At 41.9% G+C, this 19,287-nt stretch overlaps 1 protein-coding gene across 1 annotated transcript; it reads right to left on the bottom strand.

The window, feature by feature from the left end:
- Nucleotides 1–1,747: 1,747 nt before the first annotated feature.
- LOC119647012 lies at nt 1,748–2,662 on the bottom strand. The gene has a single exon (XM_038047753.1). The coding sequence runs from the start codon at nt 2,660–2,662 to the stop codon at nt 1,748–1,750; it is 915 nt and encodes a 304-aa protein (XP_037903681.1).
- Between the last annotated feature and the right edge of the window lie 16,625 nt (nt 2,663–19,287).

Here is a 19,287-nt window from a genome sequence, read left to right as displayed (position 1 = left end):
AGGAGAAATTTTCGACGGTCTGAAAGTTGTAGTCTCGTATCTTTATTCTTCCCGTTTGATCAGTGCGGTTTGATGTTGATGGTTGGTTGGTTTTTGACGCTGACATTGCCGCCATGTACTTCGTCTTGTCTTCATTAATGTGCAGCCGCCCCCGCCTACTCGATTTGCATGAAGGTAGACTGTACATCTCGGGTTGTTCTCCTCTAATGTCAACATCGTCAGATACTGGATTTTCTTGCTATTTCAGCCACTGATGATTTACAAACACCGATATTTACGATAATCGCTACATAGCTATACCCTCCCTCTTTTAAAAGGGACACAACTTGCGTTTTCTATTTTACTTTAAGACCTCCCTTTTAACCCATTTCCTGTTAATTTACCGCTATTAGAAAATTGAGGTATCTATGCAAAATAAAATCAATGTTTTTAGTTACATGCACCGTTAAACACATTACAAACCTAGCAAAGAACCATTCTAGGCTTAACTTCCCGATTTTCCAGAGGAAAACCTCGAAAAGCACACAAATTCTGAAAAATTGCCAAGCTTAAAATACGACTTTTGACAGAATGAAGCAATTAGCTAGAAAATAATGTTTCTAATTTTACTCTAACGTCCCACCCTAGATAGCGGAAAAACAAACAACAAATTTTTATTTTTCTTCATAATCAAAACCCCAGGATAAAGTAAATTTTCTTAGAAAAGTTCATGGTTCATAATTCAATTGACAGATGATGTACTATAATACTTCAGACAGGGGACGACAGAAATATATTCCGACCGATTTCCGTAAAGAAGTATTTGACATCGTTCACGATCTAACAGACCTAGGCATTCGGATAAGAAATTTGTTAGTAGCCGCAAAACATTTCTGACCGTACGTCAAGAAGGACATTAATTCTTGGAGGAGACACTGTTTCCAATGCAAGAAGGCCAAAAGTACAAAACACGTGAGGAAAACAAGAGAGGCAGGGCTGTTTCTTCAGTCTAATAAGCAGCTTCACATAATCCACCTTGACATAATCGGCGCATTTTAAGATTCCACGGTTCTGTGCCGGTGATTATAATCACTAATCAGGAAATGCAGTTCGAATCCACTTTTTCCAATGCTCGGATTCAAACCGCACTGGACAACCGCAGTCCACTAAGATGCTTAAAAGATGCTCAAAGCCACTATTATGGCACAAAATCACTCTTTTCGGTCGCAAGCTCTGTCACCCGGTCCACTCGGCCTCCAAGCAGACAATCGCGAAGAATTTCCTCCAAGCCATATGGAGTTGATATACGGAGAAACCTAAGACTCCTCAGCGACCCTGTATTCGACATTAGGTCAAGCCTTAACTCCTTCGTATTATATGTCTGCTGAAGGACGTGGTGCGAAAACTGAAGTCAGCATCACCCGCCAACCACGCAATAAATGTGGGCCCTCTCTGAAAAAGGGGCGCTTTGCATCTGTTTTGACCTACGCCGGCCGTCCTGGAGGGCCTGGTGTCTGATTCCTCGCTACGGTAGAGCGAGTAATTTGCATAACGAACTAACTCAATTGTGAACACTCTGGAAAAGTGAAACTATTTATATTTTATTTTAACGGTAAGTCAATAGTAAATATTTTTTTTATTTAATTACTAGCTGACCCCGCGAACTTTGTTCCGCCTTAGAGGCAAAACATAAGCAGATTTTTGATTTTATTAAGTTAATGTTTTTATTAATCAAGTATTTCAATGATTCTTTAATAGGTTGCACTCTTCAGATAAGCACCTTGTGATACACGACATTTTTTGTTTTATTATCAGGCGCAAGAACAAACAACGCAGATGGTTTTCCGACCCGTGAACATTCCACATATAATTTACCATGTGAAAAACATTGATTTTCCAGATTCAGACCACAAACTTTCAAGGATTGTCCTTGTGATTTGTTGAATGCAAGACAGATCGGAAATTGAAGTCTTTTAAACTCAAACGGCATATCGGTTGGGATCATCGAGATCCTCGGAATACGAACTTCCTCATCTTCGAATTTTCCTTTGAGTATCGTCGCATAAATCACATTGTTCATCAATTTACTTACCACCAACCGCGTACCATTGCAAAGTTTTAGTGGGTTTATGTTTCGAAGCATGATTACTACGGAACCAAACTTTAGGCATAAATTCTGCGGTGGTAAGCGAGGCACATCTAAGGAGCTTAAAAATTCAATTGGATAGTTGGTGGATTCATCTTCATTTGTTACAGAGTCAATGGATTTGGATGAATGCATTGTTCGAATGATATCATTCTGAATTATGTGGTTTAGGTCATCTACATCTTTATTCTTAGCCGCTAAAATTGCTCGCTCACTCAACCATTCATTATTTTTGTAGTTAATAATGATGTTTGGGACTACTTTGTTAATAAGTTCGTCTTTCGATGAGACAAAGTTACAGAAATTCTGAGGAAATGAAATCAATCCGCTCGATTCGTCGACAGGTACTCCACTATTACCGATAATCAGCACTTGCTCAGAGAAATCTTCAGCAGATGTATCATTAAGCAATGCAACTCCCATAGATTCGAAGATTTGAGGCAAGCGTTTGTTTCGTCGGTAGCTGTTGATCTTTGAATTACTGGCAGTGTTTGGCGGAAATCGCCTGACAGTAAAATCATTGCGCCTCCAAAACATCTCGAGTCATTACGTAGATCTTTCAATTTTCGGTTAAGTGCTTCTAATGCACGTTTATGCGCCATTGTGCATTCGTCTCAGATGATGATTTTCGATGCTGATAAAACTTTGGCCATTGCGGAGTTTTTTGAAATATTACATGTTGGTTCTTCAATAGTTTGAAGATTTAACGTCAATTTTAATGCTGAATGAGCCGTACGGCATCCTTCTAACAATGTGGCTGCTATTCCAGAAGAAGCAACTGCATGCGCAATGCTGGATCTCGCACGAACAGTCGCTAAAACTATTGACATGGGAATGTCTTACCAGTTCCACCAGGGGCATCCAAGAAATATTAGGTTGTTGCAAATGAAATGTCGGATATTTGAGTAAAATTTCAAAAAACTATAACTTTTATGAAAATTAATTTTATTAGTCAAAATAAGAACCAGCAGCTTCAATGCACTTCTCCCAACGAGATACAAGGGCATTTATTCCAGTTTCGTAAAAGTCTGGGTTTCTAGAGCTAAGAAATTCTTCAAAGGCACTTTTGACAGCTACTTCATTGCTGAATTGTTTCTCCGCCAAAAAGTGATCCAAATGCTTAAAAAAGTGGTAGTCGGTTGGCGAGAGGTCGGGTGAATATGATGGATGAGGAAGAGTCTCATATCGTAATTCATTTAATTTTTGGACCGTCATTCTGGAAACATGAGGTCGGGCGTTATCATGGAGCAGTATCACTCCATCTCTGTTGACCAATCTAGGCCGCTGAACACGTAATTTCTCGTGCATTTCATCAAGTTGGGCACAATATTTCTCTGCATTAATTGTTTCACCACGCTCCAAAAACGAATAATGAATAATTCCAGATGCAGACCACAAAACAGTTACCATTACCTTCTTCGGGTGAAGGCTCGGTTTTGGCATGTGTTGTGGAGGCTGATCGGCATCTAGCCATTGCGCTGATCTGCGACGGTTGTCGTACAATATCCACTTTTCATCGCATGTCACTATTCTGCGCAAAAAGGGATTGTTCCTGTTGCGGTTGAGTAGAGAACTGGATATTTCCATTCGCAGCGCCATGTTTTGCTCGTTGAGTTCATGCGGAACCCACTTATCAAGCTTCTTCACCTTTCCAAGCTGTTGTAAGTGCCGAGATACTGTCGAATAGTGTACGCCTATTTTCTCTGCAATGTCACGAATCGATGATCGGGGATCAGATTCCACTATCAAACGCAACTCGTCGTTGTCGATCGATGGTCCTGGGTGTCCACGAGGTTCACTTTGGAGGGTCATGTCGCCTGATCGGAATTTTTCGAACCATCGCTGTGTCGTTCGTTCGTTTGCTGCGTCAGCTCCAAATGCTCTGCAAATGTTTCTGGTTGCCTCCGCTGCGTTGTGACCAAGTTTAAATTCATATAGAAAAAGTAGACGTTTTTGACTCCCTTCCATGCTTTTTTCTTTGAGTTTTACTTGGAACTTCAATGACGATTGAAACTGAAATGACTCCTTGATCGAACGAACGACTATTTATACTCAATTATCCCATACCACCAGAGTCACCTTGCGGCAGTTTTAAACATTAAAATCATAACTAACTTCACTTCATTGAAAAATCCGACATTTCATTTGCAACAAACTAATATAAATCACCATTTCCATCATCAATTGCCTTCATTAATGTATCATAAACTTCCTTTTGTTGGGAATTTAACAGTGATACATTCTTTTGAACTACTAAATCTAATTCCTGGTGATCATATTCACATTCTCGATTAAATGCGTCATTCATTTCATGATTTGGCGTTGGCATTCCTAACCTGACTAATAAACTACCGCACATAAGGTAACGCATGTCTTCGATCAAGAGTAAAACCCGATTATGTATCTCTTCATTCATCTAAAGATCGGGATTTCTGGAACTGACACGAATTTGATGTAAAATATCTTCTGACATATTATCCTTGTAGTTATGCCACAGGTTAGATGGGTTCGATGGAAAGCATGTCGAAATTATGATAGTAAATAATGTGCGTATCTGAGTTGGAGACGATGGACAATGGCTATCGTTTTCTAGTAAATTGAATTCTTCACTTGCAAAACGATATATTGGGAATATTGTACCATTAACAGTCCGTTGTCACTCAAATGACGTTGGCCCACGCACATTTACAAGCAACAACCGCAAATAGAAGCATTCATCATTCTTTGGATCAACTGTATACATACGACCAAGAGCATCAGTAGAACGCACATCCGGATAACCAGGAACCGTATCGTCTTGCTTCTGTCGTTGAAAATTCTTCGATGAAGCATTCCAAGTGTATAACTTGACATCACCGAGTAAAGCACAATACGTGCAAACGGATCGCTTTGGCAGATCACAAAGAAACTGGTCAATGTTGTTGCTGGAGGTGTTTCAGCACGTTGAACAACATTCGAAACCGTGAAATATACTCGTTGATCATTCTCCAGATGCACCGCCAAATGCACAAATGCAGAATGACGTTCGTGGTTCGTTGGTATTGGATGATTGGATGCCAAAAATCGCTGCCATCGCTGCCTTTCGTGACATATTTGCAAATGAATTTTATGCACTTTACTGAATTACAATACTCAACGTGGCAATGTGTCTTCATCGTTTTGTAAATAAGTGGCGAATATGGAACAATCCAACTGTTGTCGACAACGAAATTCATTCTTTTCACTTTTGTTGTGATAGTTCGACCGTCATCATCGGGTGATCGATGGCGATACCGTGGATAACCATCGTTGTCAGTGACGGTCTCCGCAGTTAATTTCCGTGGTTATCGTTTGAAAGACTTGCCGTCGATCATATCGAAACGCTGCTCGATTCAAATCAGCACTTGATAAATCTCTTCTTGTGCGTCGAAAATGATCTACTTGTTGATCTCTGTTATTCGCTCGACGATTTCGCATTGCCAACCGAGCCGTTTCACGAACTGCCTCGCTTTGCTCTTGTGATTGAAAAGCACGAAGTCGAGCCATACTAATGCGGCGCTCTTCACGGGCAATTCCTTGTGCTTCTTCGGTCATTTCATTCGCAATGTTTCGTATCCTTCTTGCATTACGGCTTTGTCGGGAAAGATTCGATCCTCTTGGTCGCGGCATTGTTAATGATGATTCAAAGAGAATATAAATTACTGATTATATATTTCTGACAAAATTTATATTATAAAATTTTCTACTTAACCATAGACAAAATTACGTTTAGCTGTCATTTGTGTTTTGTTATTCCATGTCAGATGGGTTTTTGTTATACCACGTTTTATAGTGACTTCACGGAAACGAGGTCGGACGCGGTAAAAAGTATCCTATGTCCTCCTCCTGGTTCTAAGCTACCTCTCCACCACCTTCGAGAGTTATAAATAGTGTAACTAACACGACTTTCTTTTATATATATAGATTAAAAACAGCCCCTTTGGGAAATAATCGACAATCTGAATAGCGGCCGAGAAAAGCACCCAATGATGGCCATTGACTGACATTGCTCGTTGACATTATTTGGTGCCCTGATCAAGAGAATATTTTTTTTACACTTGAAAGACAGCTCGATTATATAAACCGGCGGTGTTGAACATGGACGTGGAAACTTTCCAACCCTGCGAGGAACAGTTGACGCAACACTCAATTGAAGGCAAGGAACCATCGCATAATATGTCAGTATCTCTGTTGTTATCGACAAACAATTGTAATTAATCCAAATCAACCGACCCTGATCCCGAACCAGACAAAGGCCAAAGACAAAAAAGGACAATCTGATGAGAATATTGTATGATATTCTATGCAAAGTTCACCCCATCTACCCTCTTAAAGGTAATTAACATAACATAACTTACCCTTCGGTGACAAAGCTAATCGAGTATTTCCCGGAGGAAATCCAATCACATAATTTCCCTGAGTCGGACTATCTTTACACCACAATATTGTGCAGCCACATTTACCTGCCAGCTCAGTTTCGTCAAATAACAGAAATCAAACATGGCCAGATTAATCGAACAGTAATTGTTTCTCATATTGACTGAGACTGAACTTGAAACAGTTTGCATTGTTGTTATCGATTCTAATGCAGCCAAAACAGTGCACAAAGCACTTTGTGCTACGAGCATATTCGAAATGGCAGGGTAATTTGCTATTCCTTCTAGATCCTTCCACCACGAAATTGTATTCGAGCCAAAATAAATGGGCCATGGGCTAAGTCCTGGAAACTAATCGATTTTCACGAAACTCGGGGGGGTATTTGCACAGTAAAGTAACACCGAACGCCTACAAATATTGTAGATTCTCTGCGGATGGTAACTACTACAGGACACACATGGAGCAGGTACACATGACCCCCTTTCCATATTTTGGCAAAGTTGAACAAACGGTTTAGGAAATTGATTCCGCCAATATGATGTGTATGAAAATTTACGAGGTACTAAGGAAGCCAGCCGACTGAGGGCTTTTTGCACGTCCTCGTCTCTTTTACAAAGCAACCAAACCGTATTGAAAAACTCTTCCAATTCTCTCTAGCTACTGACCAGCAAAATACTCATGAATACATGGTTCCGTCCAACACTATGTGTACAATGATTATGAAAATAAATTAGGAAAGTATTCCAGCAGCTTCCGGGTACATCCTCAAATGATAACTTTTCAATTATCACTCCGAAGGGTGGGGTTACTTTTTCCCGTCTTGATTCTACTAATGATATTTTAATGGTTCACATCCTGCGAAGCGTTTATGACTAATAAATTAATAAAAACCCAACGTACAAGGATGAACTCTTTCCCGAAATAAAGACGCCCATAAAAAATGCCATAATGGCTGTTCACGCTAAGTAGATGCCATTCACCAGACTTTTTTCGATATTTTCCTATTTTCCTTCTTTTTTGTTTTCCTATCCTTTTATTTTCTCTCATTTCATGGCAGTTTTTCGTCGTATCGTCCTTCGGTCTAATTCTAATTTAGTCCTTATTCAGTTTTGCGGTCCTGAGAGAGAAATCTTAATTCGACTTTCACTTTCCACGCTCCAAGGCACACCGGAAAATTGGGCATTTGAATGATAAAAGCGAGAACCCTTTTTCGTTTTTTATTCGCTCGGAGCCATTGATCGTATTTCGTTTGATTTCATTAGCATTTGGTTGAGAGGAGAGACTTGTGTCCTGGAAAATATTTTTTTTTCGTATCAATAGTTTTATTTTTTGAGTTTGTTAGCACAAGAGTATGTGTTGGCAGAAAGAATGCGCCACAAGGCCTTCCCCAAGTTTTTTACATCGAAATCAAAGAGCAATTCCGGAAAATGAATTCAACTAGAAATTAGGTCAATTTCGAAAATGATGTTTCAACTATTCTTGCAAAATTGCAAAAGCAGAGAAGACGCTCATTTTTGGAAAGGAATTTTCAAACTTATTCGAACACTTTATTTCCATCTGGGAAAGCGGGCATCCTGGATGGTAGATATTGTCAACTTTCAGCTTTAGGATTCATGAACCTGGAGGAATGAGCTGCTCGGCAGATCGCCTATACTATTCATTTCACATAAAAATTTTATTTGCATAATCCATAATCCAGATATGGCTTCAATAATCGGGAATATATGGTATTTATCAGTGATGGGAGAAGGTTGACAAGATGAAAAATTATAAGTCAGATTCGTATATAATATTACGGGCCGCGATAAGATTCCTGATAGATCGTTGTCGCTTGAAAGATTTGGCCCTGTGCAGTGTAAGAATTGCCAAGAATTTGGTCACACAATAACAGCAGTGTTTATATAATTTGCTACTAAAAGGATGGAGAAAGTTGTTCAACGCAAACTGCCAGTAGGATCGGCAGACAACAGCTCAGTAAGGAGTGATGCCCAAAATCCCTTCTTCAAAACCCATAGAAGAGATACTCTTCTCTCATTCAAAGCAGAGTTTCAAGCAGCGTTTCTAAATTATCTATTCGAGGGCATGATCTTATCATCATCATCATCATCATCAACGGCGCAACAACCGGTATTCGGTTTAGGCCTGCCTTAATAAGGAACTCCAGATATCCCGGTTTTGGCCCAAGGTCCACCAATTCGATATCCCTAAAAACTGTCTGGCATCTTGGCAGGGCCTGCCTGGTCTTCTCTTTCTACCATAGATATTGTCCTTATAGACTTTCCGGGGGAGACCATCCTCATCCATACGGATTAAGTAACCCGCCCACCACAACCAATTAAGCGGGATTTTATCCACAACTTGACGGTCATGGTATCGATCATAGATTTCGCCAATATGTAGGCTAAGGAATCGTCCATCCTCATGTAGGGGCCAAAAATTCTTCGGAGAGCCTCCGAGAAATACATGAGGACTGGGAAGATCATTGTCTTGTACAGTAAGAGCTTTAACCCTATGGTGAGATATTTCCAGTAAAACAGTTTTTGTAAGCTGAAATAGGCTCTGTTGGCTGCCCCGTGTGCGGATTTCATCATTATAGCTGTTATCGATTATGATTTTCGACCCTAGATAGAAGAAATTATTAACAGTCTCAAAGCTGTAGCCTATTATCTTTATTCTTCCTGTTTAAACAGGGCGTTTTGATGTTATTGGTTGGTTGGTTTTCGGTGCTGACGTTGCCACCATATGTTTCATCTTGCCTTCATTGATTAGTAGCCCAAGATCTCGCGCCGTCTCGATCTGCCTGACGGTAGTTTGTACGTCTCGGGTAGTTCTTCCCATGATACCCACTAGTTGGGTGGAATTCAAGAGAGTCGTACCCCTCGCATTTACCTCAGCATCACAGATCCCCTTTTCTAAGGCCAGCATAAAGAGGACGCATGATAGGGCATCCCTTTGTCATGGATCGTTGTTAATGTGGAATGGTCTCCAGAGTGATCCTGCTCCTTTTATCTGGCCTCGCACATTGGCCAGCGTCAGCCTAGTCAGTCTTATCAATTTCGTCGGGATACCGAATTCTCTCATGGCCGTGTACAGTTTTATCATGGCTATGCAATCATAAGCGGCTTTAAAGTCGATAAATAAATCGTACAACTGATGTGCATATTCCAACAGTTTTTCCGTCGCCTGCCGCAGAGAAAAAATCTGATCTGTTGCTGATTTGCCTGGAGTGAAGACTCTTAGGAATGAAGCAATGATGTTCTGTGCGTATAGGGCTATCCGGCTTAGCAATATAGAGGGGAATATCTTATAGGTGGTACTCAGCAACGAGATGCCTCTATAATTGCTGCACTGTGTGGTATCTCCCTTTTTATGAATGGAACAGATAATGCCTCTTTGCCACTCGTTAGGCATTGAATCGCTGTCCCACACTCTGAGCACAAGTAGATGAACCACTTGGTGTAATTGGTCGCCTCCTTATTTAAACGATTCGGCTGTAATTCCATCGGCTCCTGGCGACTTACGATTTTGAAGCCGACGGCACAGCAAGGACTGTTTCTTCGATACTTGGTGGTGGCAGTATTTGTCCGTCGTCTTCAGTTGGAGGGACCTCCAACTCGGCGATGTTCTCGTTGTTCAAATCGCTCCAATATGCCCATTCTGTCGGAAATCAGATTTCCCTTTTTGTCTCGGCAGGATGAACGTCGAGGTGTATAAGGTTTAATCCTGGTGACTTATTGATAAAACTTTCGCGCCTGGTGCGGTTGCTCCCTGTGTTTTTCGAGTTCACAGACTTGTTGGTTCCCCCAGGCTTCCTCTGTCCATATGTGAAGTTGGTTCTCCGCTCGATGGAGTTCGTGATAAGTTACTGGGCGTGCCCGCGTTCTTTGAGAGTGCAGCATTACTCGGTATGCAGCATTCTTCCGTTCCGTTGCTAGCTTACATTCATCGTCAAACGAGCCGTTCCGACTATTTTTGCGGCTGGGACCAAGATGTTTGTGGCCGTGTTTGTGATAACGTTCTTTAGGTGATTGTGAAGATCATTTGTTGATGCTTCGGCCCCAGGATCTCTACCGACTGCGGTTATTGCGGCATCCATTTCCCCCTTGTAGGTGTTGTGGATGGCTTCATTGCTAACTCTCACCTGATTGTCAGAGGGGATTGTAAGTGGTGTTGTTATTCGAGCTCGGAGCACCATGCCAACTAGATAGTGGTCCGAGTCTATATTGGCCCCCTATATGTTCTGACATTCTGAGAGGTGGCGGCGTGGTCAATTTGGTTGAAAGTGGTCCAGTCTGAAGAGGGGCACGTATGTTTGTGGACCGCTTTCCGCGCAAACCAGGTACTTCCAACAACCATTTTGTGTGACACTGCTAATTGAATGATCCGCAGTCCATTATCATTTGTATTTTCGTATAAGCTGTGGGAACCAGTGTATCGCCTGAATACAGGCTCCTTCCCTACTTAGCTGTTAAAATCTCCAAGTATGATTTTGATATCATATCTGGGACAGGCTTCGAGGGTTCGTTCTACTGCCTCGTAGAAGGTATCCTTCTCCGGCTCTGTAGACTCCTCTGTAGGGGCGTGAACGTTAATGAGGCTTATATTTCTAAACTTGCCTCGCAACCGCAGAGTGCATAGCCGCTCGCTTATGTTTTCAAAGCCGATAATAACAGCTTTCATTTTTTGGCTGACTAAGAAACCTACTCCGAACACATGGTTTACTAGATGGCCACTATAATATATGGTATAGCGACTTTTCTCCAGGAAATCGGTCCCTATCCAATGCATCTCCTGTAACACTGTTACATCAGCCCTATATTGGGACAAGGTATCGGCTAGCTGCTCAGCAGCTTCATCTCTGTACAGGGAGTACAAGTTCCATGAGAAAATGCGCAAATCGTTATTCCTTTGTCGTTGCCGGGATCGTCGTTGTGTTATCCGTCCAGTCCGATGCTTCTGTTGTGGCTTCGTAACAAATTGTTTTCCATGTAGGGTTGTAAGCCCTACCCAACCCCATACAATTTGTCCCATTTTTAGGCCCGGGAGACTCGTCTTCATCCTTCTCCGTCTACAGCTTCTCGGCAAGAAAGTGCTCCCAGCGGTCACCACGTGGAGGCGGAGATAGGGTTTAGTAGTAGAGCTGTTGGTGTTGGTTCAGCAGGCATTTCCCAGGTTTTATGCTCCATCGTGGGTACCAATCCACGGTTAAAAAGGATGCATGATTGGCTATGGCTATGCTATCGTAAGCGGCCTTAAAGTCGGCGAAAAGATAGCGCAGCTGATGGTCATAATGCCACAGTTTTTCCATCGATTGCTGCAGACAGAAAATCTGAACTGTTGCTGATTTGTCAGTAGTGAAGCCTCTTTGGTATGCGCAGATAATGTTCTGAGTGTATGGGGTTGTCCATCCTAACAAGCTAGTGGATAATATCTTACAGATGGTACTCAGCAACGTGATACTTTTTATGTATGGGACAGATAACGCCTCGTTGCCAGTCGTCGTTGTAATCAGTTCATAAGCACTTGGACTAATTGATTACCTCCACATTTAACGAGTTCTGCTGTAATTCGATTGGCTCCTGGTGACTATGGTTTTTAAGCCGATGAATTGCACGAACTGTTTCTTCCATGCTTGGTGATGGCAGCATTTTTCCGTCGTTTTTAGTTGGTGGGACCTCCTACAATACTCAACCCATCGTTCCAATATACGCATTCTATAGGAAATCAAATTCATCTCTTTGTCTCGGCAGGTTGAGCTTCCAGGTGAATAAGACTTCATCTTGTTGACTTGTTGTTAAATTTTCCACGCCTGTTGCGGTTGCACCCCGTACGTTTCGAGTTCACAGACCTGTTGGTCCTCCCTGGCTTCCTTTTTCTTGTGAAGTCGCTTCTCTCAACGCGTGCCCACTTTTTTTGAGAATGCAATATCACTTGGTATGTACCATTCTTCCGTTCATTGTCGAACACACACAGCTGGGACCAAGTATGTTTGTGAACGTGTCAATGATAAGGCCCTCAACTAGTTGTGAAGATCACTTGTTGGTGCTTCATCTCCAGGACATCTGTTAGCTGCGGTAATTGCGGCATCCATTTTTCCCCTGTAGGTGTTATGGAGGGCTATGTTGTGAATGGCTTCAATATTCACTCTCATCATCTGTTAAAATGTCTATGTATAATTTTGATATCATACTTGGGACAGGCTTCGAGGCTCCGTTCAACTGCCTCGTAGAAGATATCCTGAAGGGGCGTGAGGCTCATATTTGTTGCCTCACAAACACAGAGTACATAGCCTTTTCCTTATGTTTCCAAAGCCGATAACAACAGGTTTCATTTTTTGGCTGACAAGGAAAACTTCTCTGAGTACATCGTTTACTGGATGGCCGCGATGATGTATGGTACAGTAGCTCTTCTCCAGAAAACTGTTCCCTGTCCAGAGCATCGCTAACAATGCTGCTGCATTAGCTGCTAAGCAGCATTCGGTCAGGGTTCACATCCCATGAGAAAATATATAAACCGTTGTTCCGTTTTCGTTGCCGGGTTCGTCGTTGTAAAATCCACCCTGTCCGAGGCTCCTTCCGTTACTTGTGCAGATGGAGAGGAGTTAATCCCAGAAGGATCTCATGGGTTGCTAAGAATAAATTCTTCTTCGATTGGTGTCGCTGCTTCCCCAGTGCTTACGTCTACCGCAAGGCGCGCCCTCACGACCTGGGAACAGATTTCTGGCACGATCTTGACTGAAAGATTCTGCTCAACATTAAAGAATATCACACTTATGCAGTGCTGCGTACCAACGGAGATTCTCGATATAGTAAAAAGGAAACTTTCTATGCCCAACTGCCCAGTTCAGGAGAGGTTGTCTAAAGGTGACATTATGGTGCTGGTGGATAATCTGATGCCATTTGCAGGGGCATGTCTTTCAAGTTTGTAGATTTCTGCAGCTTTCTACGTGTCGCATTAGGCACGTACTATTCAAGCGAAGAGTCTACCTCAATGTCAGTCGGGTTTCGATAAACCGGTAATGATCAGGAATAGTTTTGGAAAAGTTTGCAAGCGGTCGCAAGTCTTTCGATGGTCCTGTATGGGATGTTAATGGTAGGCCTATCATCCACAATGATAAGCAGCTGAAGAGGAGATAAGAGCCCTTCACCATGAATATGAATCGCGTAACTTTCGGTGAAGTTTCACCTCTCGACCATAATATAACAAACCACTACGACAAGCAAACACCAACTACTTCTCTAAAAAAAAGGGAAATCCTCTTTGCAGCTACAGTGTTTCGGGAATCAGTTATTCCATTTTTCAGTGTTTATATCATTCAGGAAGAGTGCGATTTATTCGGGCGCTACACCAGAAACAAGTAAAGGTCTCACTCCAGCATCAAAAGGGTTCTGAAGTCGTCTATATTCTATGTCTTTCAATCAATTGGTCCTACATTATTTATCTCTAAATATCCTTTTTTCATGGAGTATGTCGTATATATGTATACCTTAACTTTTCCTGCCACTTTTGCCCTGGATAGATAGCAAGCAGTTCAACTACCGATAATTCTAATTGCATCATCATCTCTCATATCTTTCTTATTTCGTCTGCTCCCATGAACACCTCCAAGAAAGGGTTCCAACTAGTGAAGGCAGTTTATCAACATAAAGCATTTAATCGGAAGTACCAAAAGCATCCTTAACTCGCTTAAAAAGTCACGCAACCCAAAGCTTGTCTTTTTAACTTAAAGCCATTTTAGAACGTTTACGGGTCATACTGAAGCCGCTTAGCTATCTTCTGTGTTTCTGGATCACGATAGATGGAGAAGAAAGGTCATCTTCAACCGAATTCGACCTTTTTTGCAAGGAGGCGACGAAAGGATTTGCCGTTAAATTGACTGTATTCTTATTCCCTCTTTATATCAAATTAAGGGCGTCTCTTCTTGCAGTCAAAGGACGGATGAATGAATGGCAGTGCTATGTTTGCTCTATCTCAACTTTCACCAGATATTAAATTTCCAAAGAAGGGAAAAAGCGTTTATGTACATAAAAATAAACAAATATAAATGCACATGTATGCTTTTCCTCGCATTAGTAAAGTTGAATTCAAAAACCTCATACAAATAGCAGACAAGTCCTTTTATGTAGGTCACTCAATAAACACATTTGCAATAAATTTTAATTTAAAATAAAAGATACAAATGGTTCAGTTCTCTTTAATTATGGATGCAATTTATGTTTCGGTGAGGGCGAACCTATCGCATAATTAATTTGAATTTTATTATGCAAATATGTGTTTATCGATATCTATTGAAATCAGATATTTTATACGAGGACAATCAAATTGATGACGCTAGTGAATCTGCAATCTTTTAGTAATTGGTGTAGGCCAATTATTTCAAGTCTCATTTGATAATGGCGTAAAAGCCGTAACTTTTACATGTGCCAGCGTTTTATTTTAATGAATTAGTAAAATTATGTGCACACATTTATGCATGCAGGAAATGTTACGTAATATTATATTGCATTATTTAAAGGTATATTCATTGTTTCCGAGTTGTCACAATCTCGGCAGATGCAGGAATTTTACCTAATACCAGCACTAAGTTCCACATATTTAGGCTCGGACGATCCAACCTACTTTAAAGATAAAGAGCTCTGATGGTGGTGGCCGGTAGTGGGTTAATGGGAGAATCTGTAGCTGACAATATTATGGGAACCATAACCAGCTTCTCGAAACACAAAATTTATTTGATTTCCTGAGCCAGTGGCTCATAGTTCACCTTCTTCTCTTGCTGTTATGGGGGATAACATCATCAATAATACACGTGGATTAGCCCGTCTTATCAATGCATGCTGTAAGCAGAACTATCAGCCTGCAGCTCATACCGGTAAACCGGACATGTTCCCGTGATCAGCCCATGCTTATATGCGATGTTTTGGGGCATAATCTTACATACAGCATTGAGCCTGTTCGCGTATTGCATCGGAGCCGTAACAGTGGAGCCAGAAATGAAATGGTCAACGGTCTTTAACGCTGAACCACACATTCTGCACTGTCGTTCTTCACCAGTTCTTTTATGATGACCTTTTTATAGGCTCGGGTAGTGACCACGCGGTTATGAATGGCACACACAAATCCCTCCCCAGCATACAACTATCCGAAATTGCTGCACGCATTAGCAGAACCTGGATGAAGTGGCTTCCCACAACTGAAAAGTCATCCGTCCAATTTATGTCATGTGCCAACCGACCATGTATACGGGTGAACTTTTTGTACCAGAATTTCTGTTCTTCGAGATGTTTAAAGTTGAAACCCTCCTCCATCTGCAAAATACATGCCCAGTTAGTGGCTTCAGCGGCAATCAACTCAGCATGTTGGGCAGGTAATCCTCAAAGTCCCCTCAATATTCTTTCGATTTCGTCGTCGCAAATTGCACTGTTTGGACACTTTGTTGGGATTCGTTGAGTAATCTAGAAAGCTTCCGGTTCATTGCGTACGTTGGATTCTGAACATCTCTGGATACGAAAGAAAGCTTTTGATTAGTGTGTCCAAAATTTCAACTACGCGTACCTCACTGACGATGACATCTACTGGCATTACCAGTGCCGATTTGAGTCAACCTAGCAGAGTGAAGAAGAGTGCTTCAGTGAGTACTGAAACTGTTGCCCGTAGTTGGGAATATTGTTTTTGATGTCACCGCCTTTGCGCCATCGCACTCTGGGCCACCAAATTCCGCGACAAGTTCAAGTTCACGCTGTTTTGGCTCGCTGCGAGTGACAAAGTAGTATTAGTCTGCAAAACCTTCTGCATATATGTCAAGTGTGGGTTGCGCTCGGCAGCTTTTTGATGCAGCAAGTGGAGGTATAATGTTATAAACGCCCCCGTCTCTGTTTTGTGATTTCGTACTGGGAACGGATGGTAAAGAGGCTCACTTTCTGTGTTGGTGGTATTCGCTGCTTAGGGGAACCTGCCAAAGGGATTGCCATTAATTGTGGGGAAACAGCTGCAACGGGTGCTCCTTTTCTTCATGGCGTAAAAACGTTGAAATAGGCAACGATTAACAGTTTTGGCACTACTATCTATTACAATAATCCACCTATAAGAAACCGGGCCACTAGACTCCTCGGCATACTATACAATTTGCATCGACGAAGCTACGGAGAAGAGAGAGAAACCCTTCCTTTCCAATTACTTTGCTCTAATTAGAACTATTCTGCGGACACTAAAGAAACCATTATTTGAGGAGCTACGAAAGATCTCGTGAATGCTATGGGCTTATTCAGCTCCCTTGTTCTTCCTACATTACTACAGCAGTCATACTCTTAGGAATTGATAGAGTCTGAGTCTGATACCTATCTACCTACCGACTCACTTACCAATTCAAATGAATCTCGTTGGTAATTCCTACCCTTTTACTCATAAATTAGTCGTGTGTTTGATACCTAACTACTAAATATAACAAGTTTCCTTAGTGAGTGAACCGCAAGACCATAAAGTTCTTGCACTTTGTGGAGCTACGATTTAGGACGCTTCAGATTGAAACTATTTATCCCACCTCCTTTCACACTACAACTGAGAACCGATTTGGGTAGAGTTTCTTAGGTTATTATTATTTATTCTTCTAGCATTTTAGCATTTTATTAGCATTACTCTGTTTTTAATGAAGATAATTTATATTTATACTTCCTTATAGTTCCGCGCAGGACCAATATTTAACAGGGATCATCCCCAGGTTCTATGGCCGCGTAATGCTGTGGTAGATTGGAAATGCCCTAGTTCGTGGGTCACAGACACCGAAGCAAAAGATGCATCGGATGAAGATACCATACGATCCGTTGTGGATCTCCCCACCACGATTGTGGCACAAGAACTTCGAGCCTCCTGCCTCCATGAGCAGGCCACCTGGTATTTCTTCCATTCATTCTGGTGCAAATTAAATGCACTGGCTGTAAGACACGTGAACTTCTATACATAACAAGATGGCATTTAAGGTTTCCAAGGAACCCTTTTATATACAAACTTAGTTAGCTTAGAGGCACTTCAATAAAATTGTACTTAGGAGCTAGTAAATCCAGACGGTCGTTCATTTTTATGGTTTTGGAAATAATTCTGGTCTTCTGATTCACTATTGATCCAGACGCTAATTTGGACTATACCAAAGATAATTATGTTCCTCCAGCTCCTCCAGTCAGCATTTTTTACCGCAAAGTTCAGAAACAACGCTTCCCTTCCCTGCTCATGTCGTACTTCCACCAAGCACCTCTCTTTCTGGAAAATAAGGCGCAGCAGATGAGAGGTCCAGGAGCAGTACATAGGCCTCGAATATTTGCAATTAAATTATAGTAGGGTAAGGGTCTGCTACCTCTACGTTTTCAAAAATGCTATTTAATGTCAATGCTAATGCCTAATTCAAAATCGCAGACTTTTGTTTAATTAATTAAACATCACACCAACAAGCCAGAACCAACAGCTCTAATACTAAACCCTGTTTCCACCTGATATGGAAATACATGGAAAACGTTACCGATAAGAAGAAGAAACAATATCGATGAGAAGATGCAACCCTGGCGGACTCCGCTTTAGACCTCAAAATCCTCATATCTCGCTCTGATAATAGCTATTAGTTTCTTCGAGATGCCCCTCCTGCGCACTCCTGATACACTCCCTATTGACGCTATGGAAAGCTTTCTAGAAATTGATGAAAAGCAGACGTAGTGAAAATCGAAATTCCGCACACTTTTCCAAATTGATGTGGTCAATGAAGAATCATCCGGAGCGGAAGCCAGCCTGGGAAAGGTCTCGAATTTCCTGCAACTGGAAGCAGCAAATCTGCTTCGCTTGGTGTGAGTGCATTGATGACCGAAATGATATAAAACGCTCGCCAATCGGCAAATTATAAAAATGCCAACCGGGAATCAAAGAAAGCGATCGCTGTCACCCGAGCGGTTTATTCCAAAAAACTTTACGATAAACTGGACACTCGGAATGGAGAGAGAGATCTGTATCGACTCGAACGCACACAGGATATCACCACTACTATTGCATTAATGACGAGAAAGGCGCTTTGCCTATCGACCGTCGAACCGCAACAGACAGATGGCAAGAAAATTCGAGCAGATTTTAAGCGAAAAATTTGCTTATTTTCCACTTCCACAATCATTGCCACATTTGGAGCAGTTCCACCTATCAGCGCAACTGATGCTCAGAGGTAGCGGTGAGGAAGACGGGACAGGAAACCTGTCAGCCGAACCAAACCAAGTAGCCGAGGAGAACCTCAATAGTGGTGGCACCGGGACACCCTGTATCACATTGGTTTGTCGGCTGTGATGCAGAAGGCGAATATTCCAAAGGCCTAATTAGGACGATCAGCCCCGAGTCTGAATGGGACTCGTCTCAAATGCAATAGGTCACGAAACCGGGACCCGTGATAGCGCCTGAATTCACGTGTGTTCAGCTCGGTTGTTGCGATTGGTCCCCCAATGGGAGTATCTTGAGGGTTGTGTTCACGTTCAAGCGAACAAAGACTTTAGGGCCTCAATCTGGGGTTGCGTTTCAACACGGGAGCCGTACTCCTTAGTTCGGTAGAGATTTAGGTAGATCTTGCATCCACCAGTATGAATGCTGAGCCTTGCACTTAATATGGACTGGTACCGCTGTAGCTTGCTGTGGCGGGGCCCTGATTGTGGTCACAAAATCAATCCGTGTTTGAAGAATACCGTGGAATTAAATCCCCGAGATAGGTACCCACGTAAAACGGTAGAGACGTAATTGTTAACCCAACTGAA

Source organism: Hermetia illucens, chromosome 1, assembly GCF_905115235.1.
Source record: "Hermetia illucens chromosome 1, iHerIll2.2.curated.20191125, whole genome shotgun sequence".
Classification (NCBI taxonomy): Eukaryota; Metazoa; Arthropoda; class Insecta; order Diptera; family Stratiomyidae; genus Hermetia; species Hermetia illucens.
The sequence above is the reverse complement of the archived record's forward strand: the minus strand, read 5'-3'. Positions and strand labels throughout refer to the sequence as shown.

Bases quoted from the DNA above. Each gene is read 5' to 3' on its own strand.
- LOC119647012 (XM_038047753.1), bottom strand. From the start codon at position 2,662: ATGTTTTGGAGGCGCAATGATTTTACTGTCAGGCGATTTCCGCCAAAC.